Source organism: Periophthalmus magnuspinnatus, chromosome 21 (assembly GCF_009829125.3).
Source record: "Periophthalmus magnuspinnatus isolate fPerMag1 chromosome 21, fPerMag1.2.pri, whole genome shotgun sequence".
In the NCBI taxonomy this organism is placed as follows: Eukaryota; Metazoa; Chordata; class Actinopteri; order Gobiiformes; family Gobiidae; genus Periophthalmus; species Periophthalmus magnuspinnatus.
The window spans coordinates 21,356,640-21,373,356 of NC_047146.1; the positions used below are offsets into that span (position 1 = coordinate 21,356,640).

The window sequence follows — 16,717 nt, forward strand, 5'->3', positions numbered from 1 at the left end:
TAAGCACAATGTCACATCACTGAGCCAATAGTAGCACACTTGTGGGGACTATATGCAGTTAGGGGCAGCAGACCGTGGGATTGACACTTGAGACACAGGTTTCTTTAAGCACCCTCACTACAGAGAGCCAGAGGTGAGGGCTGTCCTTATGCTGCCCCGACAGACTGGACTTTTATGACTTTAATTTACACTTTTACTCACTTTTTGTATACGTTTTGTGATTTTGACAGCAGGACCAGGACCAAACATGGCTGCTATGGTTATTGTTTTTGTAATTAAGTGCATTGACGCAGCAAAAGGGAAATAGGACAACTCTGGATAACACAAAAATGTAGTGTACACGCATTCAGTTTGATTTGAAGAGCAAAGTCATAAACAATTCATTAAAAATCATGAATATTTAAAATACATTTTCAACTAAAATACAATACGATGAAATTAAAGTCTCACAAATGAACCAAAAACTGAATTATATATGAAATTTTGAATTATACACCAACTTTTCACTTTCATAAAATGGTCACCACCTGTAATGTAATTTGGAACATGCGTAAATATAAGAGGAACAAGGCCAAGAAAAAGCCATTTCCGTAACTGCCACGTTGTTTTTTTGTACCGTTTTGATTTTCCACCCCATAAACTTGAGTGTTCCTTCTTTGTGCCAAATGTATGATAAATTTTTCAACCATCCCCGTGACAATGATCATCAGAAAAGCACTGAAGCAGCCGACAGCCTCCCTCCTATTTTCTGGAACTGTCAGTGTTTTTGTGTCTGCTCAGCTCTTTTTGGTTCTTGTGCGGTCCCTCTCGCGGAGCTGCACGGTGAGGCCCATAGGACTTCAGCACTAATTCACAGACTGAGGGGGCACACTGTAAATCAAAGTGCCCCTCTGGCCCTGTTGTTGCCACTGTGGTGAAGGCCGGGCCTGGGGGCGACTCAAGGACTGGCTCATGATGGACACTGCAGTCTGTGTCTGTACTCAGCAAAATGCCATGGATGTGTTTATGGCTGGATGTTATCCCGTGATAGATCACCTGTCGGGAAAAAGCTCACTGAGGTGTGTGGAGTGCAGACAAACAGCCTCCAGAGCTTTGGTTTATGAAGTGTTTCCACGGCAGCAACAAAACATAAAATGAGACTGTAAACTTTTTGTTCACTTCACTTGTTTGTCCTCATAATCTGAAATAATTATAATAACATAATAATAAAGTGTAAATAAGTCTCTTCGTTTGTCTCAATGAATATAAGACAAACAAAGCAAATTTCCGTTTTCACATATGCCATCTACTATTAAAAAAAGAGAAATCAAATAAACTTACGAATGATAGATTTAACACTTCAATATTACCAGTGACTGGCTATAATTTACGATTACAGATCTGATTTTATATTTAATCATATAGTCACCCAATGAATCCAGGTGCTCATCTTTTCAGCACAGTGTTTGGGGACTTCCCATGTTTATTATGGACACATAAATAATTGCCTTTTAACTGTTGTCATGACTGCTGATCATGGACATCTCTCCCGTACTCTACTTACTTGTACATTACATTTTTTCTGGGTTTTACATTGTAATATGTGTCATTCAACACCATGGTTCTTCAGAGAGTGTTTGGCTTCTCTCAGTCATATAACTTGAACTGGTATAGCCTTCAAAGTTGTGTTAGGTTTTACTCTGTGCAACAAATCATGGTAACCTGCTACTGTGGACCCAACCACTGAAAAACCAAGCAGCTGGGGAAGTGTCATCGTTGAGGTTTCTAATAAATTACACCTTTCAGTTTGAGAAAGGCCGCGGCAGGGCTGGGGCTGGGAGTGTGGCCAAAAGGAACTGCAGAAGTGACACCTGTCTAATGGTGGGGACAGTGTTTTTGTGCTGTGAGAAAAGATGGAACATTGTCAAGGCCAAAGAGGAGCACTGTGGTGAAGTGTGTTTCCCCTGAAACCTGCTTTTCAATAAAGTAGAGTACACCTGTTATCTCACTGAGTGCCTGTTTATGATGCACAGCTGCATCATGCCACTACTTCTTACTGTCTTACCTGGGTTTGGGCTAAATAAATGCACAATAATGCTTGGTTTATCAGGTAATTTGGGTAGCCCAGATAATGTTTTATCTTATATTACATGTAGTCTAAATTACAGCATCTGAAAATATAAATCACAATATGATATGTGCATAATATAAATTATATATCATAATATTTTGCACACAGATACAGTTTGTCCATGCCACATAAGAATAAACATTGTCAGATGGTCCCTATCCAATTCTTGATGGTGAAGATTTTAATTTAATTTTACCAGCAGGCTGATATCTGGTGTTGGAAAATGTACATTTAGATCCATTTGTGTGCACTTCGTTTATTTATGAGGCTCACAAATGCCCCATATTTTAGATCAAAAGACCGAGAAGGGCGTAGGTTTTATGCAGCTTTAAATTGGTGTCCATGACAAGGTCAAGTCAGTAACCAACCAAATGAGCTTGTCTGTCTCTTTTTATTAAGTCTTACTTAATAGTTAAATTTTATAGAAACTCGAGTCATGTCTAGCCTCACATTTGGCTCATTTAAATGAGTCAGTTACTAAACTAAGCATCAACCGTACTAGGCCTATATGTCATCTTAGCATAAATTTACACATAATTTATCATTATGTTGTAGGTATGGCATTTTGGACTCAAAGCAACCAGTGAAAACATGAAGTTGTCGCATGGTAATTGTGAGACGCTCCCTCGCAGACGCAGGCAGAGTAGTTGATCCAGATCTCGGAATAGCGGCAGATCCAGTCAGTCAGTCCGCCGCAGCAGTCCGACAGTGCGGCCACTCGTGCTCTCGACGTCCGCGGAGCTCCACGGTTGTGTGGCTATGATCTGAAGGCTCTCCCCGCGGACATTATAACATTTACGGATATGAGGACACCTGCTACAGCCTCTTCTTCCAGACGGCGGATCCAGATCCCTGACAAGCACCGCATTTCTCCCATTTCACCGAGCAAATGAGAAAGGAGGTGATGCAGCGCAAGAGACCGCCTCTGTCAATTGATAACCAGCTAGCTAGCCGTAGCCACATATGCTAATAGCTAACACCAGGAGCTCCGATGCTGGATGCTAAATGTGTCTAAGCTGACTTATTAGCCCGGCTTTGTTGTGTGCCTTTTTGTGTTTTTATATTTTCGCAGCTCTGTGGTTTGTTACATTTACACACGGGCTTGTTAAGTTAGCCACTCGCTGTTAGCTAGCATTATGTATGGGCTAATCATCATCTCACAGACTGCCACTGTCAGGGAATGAACTTGGTATTCAGTGTGGACACATCATAGCAACACAGCCTCGGCGGAAAACTACTGCAAAACAATCCCGGGCTGAAATACGGTTTTCTGCAGAATTGCCACTGATAAATTGAGCCAAAGGTAATTTACACGTCCCGTTATGTTAAAGGGAGCTCTTTAAAGCCATCTCCGTCTGAGCAGATGCTGAGCAGAAGCACATCTTTTATTTCGTGTCCTAAGGTAACAAGGCGAATCAGCGCCGATTTTCCAGTAAGCCTTTTACCCTGTAATGGAAATTAAACACGATACAGTAGATTTGTCAATATGTTAAAGCTGAAAATGCATCGTTTTGGCTGTGACTACCAGGCATGCTGCGTTTGGACGAAGCCTCCCTCATTTCAGCACAATATTATTGAGCCCGTGTTAGAAATAATGACTCGATTATGTAATTAATTACTCGTGGCGCTTGTTTAGAGAGATGTTTACCTTTCGTCGTGTTATGGCTCGTCAGCTTTTGTGCCCTTTCTTATGCTTTCTTGTTCTTGTTTTTCTCGAAATGTAACAGGTATCCTTCATATTTGCATATGGCTTTATTCTGCTGATTAAAACTGAGCAGTTGATACTAGAAGAACAAAATTCTCATTCGACTTGGAAAATAATCTAAGAATATTTTCCTGTTGTTTTCAGATTCACCATGACAGTTGTCCTGCTGACCTCCATCACTGAGGGACTACAGCCCTTCTTCTTCCTGGTTTCTGGATTTATCATTGCTGGCATGAGATAATAACGTGGCTCAGACCGTGAATGCTGCTACTACAACACCTGTGGCAGTGTTAGACCCACCCCCTGTGACCCCTAACCCCTCCCTGAGCCAAGTTCACATCCAGAGTGTAAAACATGACCACTCCCGCCCTCCTGCCGCTGTCTGGCCGCAGGATACCCACCCTCTCGACGGGCACCTCCTCGTTCCCCCACCACAGGGCTACACTCAGGCTCTCGGAGAAGTTCATCCTGCTGCTTATTCTCAGTGCCTTCATCACGTTATGTTTCGGGGCCTTTTTCTTCCTCCCGGACAACTCTAAGCACAAGCGCTTTGACCTGGGCCTGGAGGATGTGCTCATCCCACACTTCGACTCTCCCAAAGAGGGCAAGCACGCCTCGGGACAGGTGGTCATACATGGACAGGGAGGACATGATGAGCACCGACACAGGTAAGACAACCTGCTGTGTTAGCTGTGGGAAGAATGCTCTAGATTTTAATAGTCTGGTAGAATAGGACAGTTTAGAGTAGAATGACACAATTTTTTATATTTTTGACACACCTGAGTTATAAATAATACAGCTTATTTGTAGTTATTTAAATTTTAGAAATTGCCAGCATGCAAAGTCAAGATTAAACAAGAATTATGTGTCATTTTTAGATTTTAGATAATCCAACTGTACTATTTTAGAGAACGATCTCATCTTATCTTACGTTTATTACCCGAGTACAATTAGATCTGCAAAGTTAGCTTCAAATAATGAGTATTATAACCTTCCACTTCAAGGAGTTTAGCTTTTCAGAAGTCCAAACCAAACTTCCACAAGTTATGAAAGCGTTCAGACTGTTCTTGGTCTTAAAAGTCTGGTTATGCCTTGTCACAATCTTGGTCAGCAGCTGCACTTGCAACTGTGCAGAGGTAATGTGTTTAAGTGTTTTTCTTGTCAAACTCTATTGTTCTATTTCTGCGTAATGTTTAAAGTACTATTCTGCTGTTTAGTGCTGTCACAATTTGTAGACTTTCTTTCTGGACTTGCTGTCATAGTTAACCTCAGAAAACTATATATATTTGCAAAGCTAAATCTCTGAAATCGATATGGGCAATCAACAATTTTAACCTCAACCACTTTTTGAGTTAGTTTTGTGTGGCGCTATCTCAACTGTCTTTTATTGGGAAAAGCTTCAAAAGTTGCTTAAAAATACACGTCTATTTATTTATTTTGCAAATATATTTTGAGCTTTCTACAATGTTGTGTTGTTTCCTAATCAAAAACATGCCTGAAGAAATTTTAGATGGCATCATGGGCTCTGTTCAAACCCTCCTTATGGTTAGCTGTAAGATTCTGTGCAATGCTCTGTCCATAAGCCTATGTCACCCTTTCTCTCACATGACAGTTCTCCATAAATATACAAAAACATGATACAAAACTGTACGCAGCAACTTGACAAACCTGATAGAAGGTGCAGCTGTTTTATTAGTGGGATGTGCACTGATTATGCTGTGATAGTGCTCTGAAAGGGGACTGACTTAACCCCAGGAGCAAAAGGAGGGGGGACTCCGAATGCATGTGAAATTTATAAAACATGTTAATGTGTTGTTACATGGTGTTACATATAAATGTGTTACGTGTTAGCAGTTAATTCCCCATAGAAGTAAAATACACCCTCATTAATGGAAGAAAGAATATGTGGCTTTTTAATAAACCAGTACAAAGCTCCGTATTATCCAACTCTTACATTTGATTACCTTGCCTCAGATTAATTTATGGGTGAACTACAGATTTTTAGATTTTTTTTAATTAATTAATAATTTATTTATTTTTTTTATGTCCTGCCTCTTTAGTCCAGCTGTTTTTTCCAGTTCCTGTTTTTGAGGCCAAACTGGGTCACACAGATTCATGCAGATCTATTATGCCGATCAGGAATCTCGTAATTCGTGTTTTTCGTGTCCCTTAATCTCCGGCATATGGTTCCAGTGACATATAGGAAAATAAAATGCTCCCAAAGCCGAATAGTTGGTGCTAAGAATAATCTAATATAAACGGTCTCATTGCTGGTGTGGAAGGATGTGTGAGTTTTGAGCTCTTCCAGCAAGAAGGTGTAAAAGCAATTTCTCAGGCGCTCTCCTCAGTGTTACCTCCCCGTTCCCCATGGAGCCTTATCATTTGTCTGCTCTGAAAGCTGTCCAGAGCTGCGTCCTGCTTGGAATAATGTAATTACTGTTGTCCAGCAGATGCAAGGATGAAGTGAGACTCGGATGTTTGAAGAAGGTTTGTTTTCCTAAGGGCTTTGGAATTGAGCAATACAATTTTCAACTGTTTTTTGGAGGTTCACTGTTGTGGCATGTATTCTCTCTGTCCATTTATTCCCACTTCGAGGCAGGGAAGATTTTTCACTTGAGTCTAGTCTAGATCCTTTATTTGTTTTTAAATTGCACTATTAAACTTTTAGGCCAGCAACTTGTCTTCATGGAGATGGTTTGCTTTTCCTGGTACGTTCTACATTAGGCCTACGCGATGTGGTCAGACCTGTTAGGATAAATATTTTGAAGTACGATATATCGCTGATGTAAATATAGACTGTAAATGATGATATTTAAACTAATTCATGCCACTGACACAATAACCCAAGAGCAGATTTAAACCACAAAAATATTCTAAATCTACAATATTGTTAAAAAATCATGAGTTGCAATAAATAAACAATAGAATGAAACATGTATGACTCATTAAACATACAAACTACTACTGAAAGTTATTAATTCAACCTTCTATGGCTTAAATCTTTTCATATAACCAAAAAATAACCAAAATTTTACAGTAATGCAAATAAAATGTACACGCCATAAATACTGACCCCAAAAATATTGTTCCAACTTTCATATATTCAACCATAATTCATTATAGTATTTATCGTGACAGGTCTAGATGTGGTGATAAAAATCAAATTGTGACCTCACTCCTGTGGCAATAAGCTTTTTTGGGAAAATCAACAGAACGCTCGCAAACGTTTTGCAGCTCTTTGCTCCGTCACAGAGACTTTTCCAGGCCCACACCCCCTATTGGTAAGAATGTAGTTTTCAAGGTATTTTTGAGCCCTAAAATACATGCAAATGAATAAACACACAGAAGATTCATGCAATACTCTGAAACATTCCAGGTAAACAAAAAGAGAAAACCCATTAGAAAAGTTATATAAGTGTCAGTATTTATCATGGGTACTTTTTCTATGTACCCATAGGAATATATATATATATATATATATATATATATATATATATATATATATATATATATATATAATTTTTCTGTACTATAATGAGATTAGAGCTTTTGAGAGTTGAATTATGAACTTTTATGACTCATTATATAAACAAAATAACTACTTTAAGTGTTGCATTCTGTTATTTCTTTATTGCAGCTCATATTTCTTCACAATATTGTACATTTAGAATACTTTTTGGGGGATAGTTCTGCTTTATGCTTTGGTTTCAATATTATCAGCTTTCACCTATATTTACTTGAGCAATATATTGTACTTCAAAGTTTGTTATGTGTGTGAATGTGTTTGTGAATGGGTAAATGATTCCTTGATGTAAAAGGGCCTACAAGGTGGAAAAGTGCAATATTAAAAATGTGACCATTGCCGATATAAGGTACATGTCTCTTGTTTGTCGAGGTGAGGTATTTTCCTTGCATTGCAGCTTATTTAAATCTCCTATATCCTACTTTGTGTAACTGCAGGTGTTCTTAAAATTATCACTTTGTACTGCTAAGGACCAGAGTTCAAACTGCCTCTGGAAAATGAAGCAAAATGGCACCGAAATTGTCCCGAGGAAAAGCAGCGCGACTGGTAATAATTTCACCTTTACCACTGCCCCACAGTGAGCCAAGCCTGCGCTCACAAGTTCACACCGTTAATAGTCTTATAAAAGCTTTTGAGTGAACAAAGGTCATTCTGGCCTTTTAGCCTTTTTCAGGGATTTGTAACACGGCAACATTTGAAAAGTACTATCCAACTTTTCACAAAGACACAGCTTCTGTGTTGCAGCTTTAGTTCTATACTGTTTCCATGGTCTGGATTTGGTAGGTTGGATTCACATATTAACTTGGCTGTTTTTAATCAAGCCCAGGATTACACAGGAGTCTAGTGAGATAGCTTTTAAATTATTCATAATTATACAAAATTATTATACAAGTGATTCAGTGGTTGCATGTTTAGACTATATTTGCCAGATTTAGACACAATGTTGTGCAGTGTTGGTTCAAGATAAATATGTTGTTTATTGCTACATCAGTTGGACAGATTCATATTAGTGTGAGGTCCAATGTTGACACTCCCAAATGATTTTATAAGGCTGTTGTTCGTCTACTGAATTTTTGGTTGACTAAATACCTGTGCATTGATTAGTTCACTGAAGTAGTGGGACATTAGTTTCCAAAAATGTATTATCGCTTTGATCTGACCCTAACTACACTTTGCCCCCAACAGTTGTCTAGAAAAGTACCGGTAAACAGTGACTTCATATGTAAATAGTCAGATTAAACACATTCCATGCCTCCTTCTTTCAGCTGTGTATCTAAATCCAAAGTATCTCAACAAAATAGCTGACTAATTGATCAAATAAATTACTAAAAACCTACAGCCACATTTTGTCAATTTTTGTGAGTTATTGAAAGTGTAACGTAATACTGCTACTGTGTATCCACTATGTAGGAAACTTTGAATCAGATCAGTATGCAACAGTCTAGAGCTGGTTGTGAGCCCAGCTGATGTAAGGTGAGCAGTATGCTGTTGTCATCCACTGTGCAAGCGGTGAGTCAGTGCTGTAAACACACTCTCACTGTGATTTTTAAGCACAACCAGACCCGAACCAATACCTTTAATTTATCTGCGTTAGAGTGCACTGTAAGGAATCTTAGGTCACCACCACATTGCAAACACAAGAGTTGAGTTTTAGAGTGAGGTAAGTCATTCACATAATATCAGTTTTTGTAATATGTTGTTGTGGTTATCTGCTTTGCACTGAAGGCTACAGCATCATGTGTGACCTACACCGAGATCATATTACTTGAATCTGACCAAGCCCAGTGCATTCTGTGCCAATGAGAATATACCCTCATACTATTATCTTTTTTCATTTTAAAAGTATTTTTTGAGGTATTGAACACCATCATCTTTTAACATGGAGCGGCCGTGGCACAGTGGCCAGGACTAGACCAGTGCATACTGCCATTGTGTTTTTGGGCAAGACACTTCACCCACTGTACAAATGTGATGTGTGGATTGGTGATGGGATGGGCCTGTGACGCCGCAAATGGATTAAATTAATAATACAACGTGAAGAGTATTTGAGTGCCCAAAAAACCTATACAACTTGGATGCAATTGTATGACGTCTGGTCGGCCTGTGAGCGGTGCCCTTGAATTATACCTGTGTGTGTCAGGCCAGGTGTAAAGGTGCGTCGTCAGATGACGTAATGAGGTGTGTGACCCACTGGGGGCCAATGTTTCTTATGTAAATAAAGTTATGTACAACTCATGGACCCACGGCCCAGTGTAAAGCATGGTAATTAGACACGATAGCCATTTGAAGCATGTCAGCCATAGCGGCTGGTGTTTGTACACATTTCAGTGGCAGGTTTGACCACTGCAGTTATGACATTGGAGTTAGTTAAGTAACAGCTTTTCTTGACATTGATAATTAGGGAATTCAGAGAAATGTATAGGTTTTCTTTCTTTAAGCTGTTATGGCACATTTCAGTTTCCCAAAATAAATAAATGTATCCTTTTTACTCACCTTTCAAGGCCATTTTGTACTGGACTGCAGCATTGATACACCACTGAAGGCTCATGAAAGCACGTGCCTGTTTTCACATCACATCTGTCACACAAAGGAGTTAGTACCTTGACCGGCACTAACCTGCTTTTGCCTCTTATTGCACTGCCAGTTATTGTTAGTGGTGCAGGCTGATAACTGTGCTTTGGTGCTCGGACGTGGCCATAAATCTATGCCCCGCAGATCATATTAAAGGCCATGGCCAGCTTCAAAGTAAAGTTATTTATCATGGTTACTGGATATTGGATACCATTTCTGTCTTTGTCCAGCTGTCAGCAAGTAAATCCAGTTAATTAAGTGGTTGGTTTTGCACTTCATAATGCTCTTTTGTCATAATTCTTTTTTAATTGTTTTTCCTTTCAATATTCAGAATAGATTAACAGAGAATTATGTAAATATTTCTGTCATAGCAAAGGTAGTAAAATGTATCCTTGTAATGTAGTTGCAGTTAATTAAATTTTAATTGCTGGAGATTCAGTCATCTCTAATCGTCAGTGATACGCTTTGGGCTTTTAAATTCTAGGTCTAGGTCTAGTACAGCCAATCCACTGTCAGTTATAACATGATTTGGAGCAGAGTTCAGACTTTGGAAGAAGAAATTATAATTTTTTTCTATTGACTTTATTTGGCCTCGCCCACTCTTACCTCTAAACGCTCCAAACTGCTTTCTTTGGTGGCTCTTCCAGTTAAGAGGGAATCCCATAATTTTCAATGGTGAATTTGGGAAAAGTTTTGCCTCAAAAATATGATCCAAAGTAGTGTTGATTTGTGTAAAATGTTCAATGTTCATGTGTGCCAACAAGTCAACACCTCACCAATTCTATGGGAGGCTTTAAAAGGCTCTGTAGTCCCAATAGAACTTATTTGCTGTCAAAATCGCCAGCCACATGCAAAATGAAACAACCCAAATAACGATGGCGGCCCCCACGGCAACGTTTGGAATAAGGTGAATAAGACGACAAAAGAAAAAATGGACTTTGAAGATTCTGACCAATCAATCATGAGGAAAAATATTTTGATAATGAACTTTTTTCTCTTATCACCAACCCCTACTGGTAACTGTGTACCTATAGCGTTTATTTGCTGGAATAGGGTTCAGACAGAATTCATAATTGGGTGTATTAGGACTGATGTGATTCTTCTGGCTCTCATTTGGTAAATATTCTACATCCTTTACTATTTGTCATTGTCTGTTGTCTGTCGTTGTCTTTTATTAACTGATATAATATTAGCTGTCAGGCACTCGGGTAGGAGTGTAAGCAGAGCATTTGTTTCTAGGCCTGTCATGATAATTACTATATGGACTTATCGTTCAATATATGACGATGGAACAATAATTTTTTTCTTTTTACTAGTGTAGAACATTTTGTTATTTTCTGTTCTACGTCAAGATTTGAGCTTTAGAAAGTAGAATATTTATAGATGCATACTTCCTACTAAATTGTTTCATTCTAGTATTTATTTATTGCAGGTCATGTTTTTTTTAGAATACTTTTTTTTCATAATGTTCCACTTCAAGGTTATTTATGACATACATTAGTTTCAGTATTATCGTTTATTGTTTAACTCGTTAGTATATCGCACTTCAAAATGGTTATCGTGACAAGTCTAGTGGTTTCATCCTTCTCTTTAAAATGATCTATATTGAAAAGTGTGTTGTTGACATGTTGGATGTTTGAATGTTTTTGGTATGTTAAGTTTGTTTTTGAAAATACAGAGCAGTTCTTTGTAATACAGCATACAATTTTGTTTGCTGAGAACAGAGAAACAGATTATATATTTGCATATTGAAATTGACAACATCACTTGTTTACTACTTTCCTCATTATGACAGATTAACTTTTTTATCGTTCCCAGACAATATCCTAGAATAGAAAACATTCAGCCAAATGCTTTATCTAATTAGTCACTCCCCTTATCCACAAATGTAACAGATTCATAAGAAACATGAGTGAAAGACCACATCAAGCCTCTTCCTTATTGCTGTCATTTCTATTTAATTACTGTGTTGTTAGATTTTATCACGCACAGTTGGTGTTTAGAGACAGGGGCAGCGGTGGACCTTCATCAAACATAATCTGCTCAAACACAGCAGCCATTATCAGTCCTGCCTCTCACACGTCTCATTTCCTTTTCCTCTTTATGACATTTAGCTTTTCAATTTTCATGGGATGGTCATGGTTCTTATAAAGCATTGCAGCCAATAAATTGATTCGTTTAGGAGCTTTGTGTTTTGTTTTTTTTTCCCAGTGCCACAATTACACAATTAGTGCCTCCCTCTTGACTGTACAATATTTTGTGTAAGGCTGGTCTCTGATAATATGAGATAAGCCTTTATTGTTTCCAAATGGAGAAATTTGTCTTGAACATTAAGGGCGCAATGAAAATGGACAACAAATTTCATACGGTACAGTACTCAAAACATTCCAGTGACTGAGAGCTACACAAACCACAGAAAAGGCACTACACATCACATCCATATTGTACACAAACTATTACACATTCCCTCGATGGCTTTAAATACAGTTAATATTGGACTCTCCCACATGGAGTAAAAGTACAGTTAATATTGCACTCCTCTCTAATTGGCATTAGTAAAATTGCACATCAGAAATAAGTACAGGTCATATTAATATTGTGAATATTGGACTTGAAGAGTATTGTCATTGTTTCTCAGCTTCAGTGGTCACATTTTAGTGCTATATTCACCAAACACAGTGGGAAAAGTTGCTTGGACTTTTGGCTTGATTGCAACAACTTGCTAAAATACATAGCATATGCAGCTGGCTATAACATCTTTTAATACTTACCTGGTACAGAACCCTTTAAAAAAGACAGCTCATATATTCTTCAGAAAATATATTAATCACAAGATAATTTAGGAATGACCAAGTTCAGACTGAGAAGGCCTCGTGCTGCTTATGGCTCTCCTTCAGAGAACAGTTTTTGAAGGATGATGTGAAAGCGGGTACTGATAGTGCCATTTCAGGTAAGTGATCATTCAAAGTTTTCTTTCCTGTGTCTCAGTATCAGCTTTATCAAGACAGCTTCACCAGCAGAGGCACAGAAAATAGACACTTGTATTTGAATTGGTCTACATGAGTGCGACAGTTTTTTTGTGATAAGAGAACGAAAGAATGAAAATAAATAATTGGTTCAAGCACCACCTAACAAAATATCACCTCTGCTCATGTTTTGAAGCAGTGTCCTCTTGTCAGGTAGAGAAACATGATCAAAGTCTGTTCATTCAGAGCCAAATGAGCAATTACTCCTGCAGTTTGAGTTTTGAATTTCAAATAATCCTGTTTGTGTCCCTGCACCACACCCCAGCTGTGTCAAAGCCATAGGTGTTCCTAATGAAAGCAGTAAGAGTTGGCCCAAGAATCTGAAAATGGATCTGAGACTTCACAGGGAGCTCGCTCAAACGTCACTCCCTCTGTTAGTGGCGTGTGTTGGACAGGGCCAGTATCAAACTGGGAACAGTGGGAACCACAGGAAACATGCCAGGATGAACTTTGGTGAATGTTTTTATGCTAATAGTTGTACTGCTTGCAGACTCTGTGCTGTGATTGAGTTGTTGCTAGGTTATAGGGCATGGAAAAAAGGTTCCACTATGCAAAAGCAGAGGCTGCACCTGAATGTCCACATAATCCCTACATAGGACACTAAATGGTGGTCATTTTTAGTGGTGTACCATTGACCAGTGGGTGCAAAAGTAGTTCGCTCAAAATTTCCCACAATGCACCTTGAAAAGTAGCATAGAGTGATGTTCACGAGACTGGTCAATATAGACCACAATGCATTGTGACAGTCTGAAAAACAATAGTGGACCGAGATAGGCATACAACATAAAAGCTGCTTTAACGCACCATTAAACCATGAATATGAATAAACTGCTCTTAAATAAGCGTTGTAAAGTTTCCATCTTTGCTTATGCTCTTAAATGACCATCTCTGACAAATGATGGAATAGTCCACTTCATTTGACATTTAAAGTGAGACCTATCTTAATTAAAACTTGTATGCTTAATATTGGCCCATAAATACTTGACTGTCAGTCGGATTTGATATAGAATTATTACAGAAATACAAGACATTTTTTCACCCTGGCACCATCATCAGGTGAACGCAGCGAGGAGAAAGTAGTGAGCCGAGTGTCTGAATCACTCTGTCCCGAGCCCATAACCCCACATTCACAACTGCCCACGCTTTTAGCAGCCTCGATAGTGCACTCAGCCAGAGTCATCGTGTCCCCTATATTAGACCTCTTTCAATACATTGTAGATTATTTAAGCCCCAAAGCATATTTATTTCTCTCTGCAATATATTCTGAAAGCTTCATTAAATCTGCCAATATTTTTGCTTGGGACTGAAATCCCAAAGTCTGAATATGTTGTCCATTGTTGACCTTTAATACATTTTGTCAAAGAACTATAGAAAAAAGGGTGCTTTTAAGCAATACGTCTTTTGTTGCTTTCATATAAAACCGTATCCCAAGATCCAGACCTTTTATGTTAGTGTTGCTATAGAAACAAGTATAAGTAATAATGTGTAGTGCTTTTTTACAAGGCATACATGTTGGATATACCATGAGCGGGATGGAAGCATAAGTAGGCCAGAATGACGCAAACATGCATGTTGAAGCAGTGGGACTCAGGTGCTCTTAGAAAATGTGTGGCAATTGTGTCCTGAATGTACTGTATGTGTCTGCAATGCAGCTGTCAAAAGAATGGATACTCGGATTCTAATCCATAGTATTAAAAGTAGATGACTAATAACAATACTGTAAAAAATTGACTTTTTCTTGAATGCTTTATGACCATGTGACAAATTTGAACAAAGCTATAAATATTGTGGGTTTAAAGTTGCTTTGCATGATTTGGCCTTGAAGTTTTTGATTAGTATCAAAATCAAGTATTGTGACATTAGTTTACAAATAAATAAGTAAAGATGATACTGAGATGAATTCGCTTTGGGATTCCTTTTGTTTTGCCTAAACCTGTTGTGTCAGCAAGTGGGAAATGCTATATTTTTGCCAAAGGGTATGCTTCTGGCTTTCTACTGACTGTCATGTGTCATGAGCTCAAGTTTAGGAGAAAAATCCAACCAAATGTTTCCTCACACTTGAAACTTTGAGTATCTATTGAAGCCTCGGTTGACAAGAAGCAAAGGTTGTACCGCTCGAGCACCTCATCCCTGCTTCACAACACTTATCTTTGGACGTCTGGTCTGGCTGGAGGCAGCTCATCTCACGCACTCAGAACTCAAGGGCCCTGCTCCCCTGAGAGCTCTTGAGTTTAAACCAAAAAGAAGGGCTTCTTAAAGAGATAGTTCAGGTTTTTGAAGTGCATTTAGAGAAGGTATATAGTCAGTATTGATGGGACAGTAAACACTAATATCCCAATATGAACGGTAGACAGTAATTACCTTTTAAAGCAGAGCTATTATGCAAAATCAACTTTTTAGAGATTTTAACCACATTATAGTTGTTTCCCCTCACCATTTGTTCACCCACAGTTGTATTTGGAGTGATTCATGCCTGTTTACATCATCTTATTTTCAAGACTTCATGTTATCGATCAACGCTCTGTTGTGATGACATTTATGGCGATGTCCCCAAGGTGCAATCCTGGAAATTAACTGTAGGTGAGGAATGGAATAATTAGAATTGACAACAAGAAAGCAATGGTGCAAGGTATGGCTTGTTTGAATACCAGTGTAGAGGTGTAAAATAAAATGTTCTTCCTTATTGTCTGCCAACTTGAAGCTTATCTGTTGTGCCAAATAGCCCAGCAGTCCCACTCCTTTGCATAAATGGGTAAATTAAGTAATTAAGCCTCAACTTGCTCGCGGTGACCTCTGCCTGTGTGAGTGTGTCTCAGTTTGTTGCTATGGTTACCTGGCAGTCTTCCTCCACTGGTTTAATCCAAGGCCCAGGGTTTCCTAAGCCCACAGTCCCCCAAAAAGTGTATTCGATATCCTCCCAGGCAAGCAGAGCACTGTTGCTCCACTCCACCTGCCGAGACACAAGTTTTTCCATCACCATGACAGCAGGATGGAGGCCATCCTAATGGTAACGTAATGGTAACAGTGAGTATTTTGGCCTTAGATTGCAAGGCTAGATAAACTTACATATGATTTCAAAAACGAATAACAAGAAACCACTTTAATTCTCTTTTCTCCCTTTATTTGGACAATTGAAATGCTTTACATCAAGGAATCATTCATAGTTTCCACTCACCTTTTTATACATCAGTGTGAGATGTTGAGTGAAGTGTCTTGCCAAAGGTCACACATTCAATTTGTACTTTTCAAGGTAAACATTGAACAACCAACCTTCAGAGTAGTGGGTGTACCAACTCTCTTCTGTCATAATTGCATAGTAAATATTCCATAGTAGAGCTTTTGTCACTATTAAAGTTATTGACAAATGAAAGTTATTGACAAATGAAATGTTTTATTAGTACTATCCCCTGGAGAAAGTATTGTTGAATACTGATGAAAGGATAGCACATCTCTACACACACTCCTTGAACTTGGCATAAATCTTTTTTTTCAGTGTGTTCCAGGCTGTAGTCATTAGTTGGATTGGAGAACTTGGTAAAATAAAGCTAAAAGATTTGCCAGGCTTTTTTTTCCAGAGATTGTCTCCGCCAGATTTGTTCAGACGTTAAAAAGGGTAGACAGCGCACACAGAAGGCGTCTGGGTACACTTTAGCCTCAGCCCACGCCTGCCTTTGTGGAGGTAATGGAGGCAGGCTGCAGGGATCTGCTCCTGATCGTGTGTCTGGTATTATATGGGATGTGATACCAGTGATGCAGGAATGGCTTTATTTTGATAATGGCTC

The 16,717-nt window shown here is 38.7% G+C and overlaps 1 protein-coding gene across 2 annotated transcripts in view; it reads left to right on the plus strand.

Annotated features, from left to right (window-relative positions):
* Window positions 1-2,777: 2,777 nt before the first annotated feature.
* The window catches only part of man1a2 (mannosidase, alpha, class 1A, member 2), a 92,020-nt gene continuing 78,080 nt past the window's right edge, over window positions 2,778-16,717 (plus strand). The window contains exons 1-2 of one of the 2 annotated variants that reach the window (XM_033987474.2): window positions 2,778-3,011; window positions 3,960-4,483. In XM_033987474.2, coding sequence (XP_033843365.1) covers window positions 4,170-4,483 — 314 coding nt within the window. In that variant the 5' untranslated portion in view covers window positions 2,778-3,011; window positions 3,960-4,169. Of the gene's footprint in view, window positions 3,012-3,121; window positions 3,414-3,959; window positions 4,484-16,717 lie in introns of those variants that run through there. The other variant, XM_055230663.1, reaches the window with a different exon arrangement.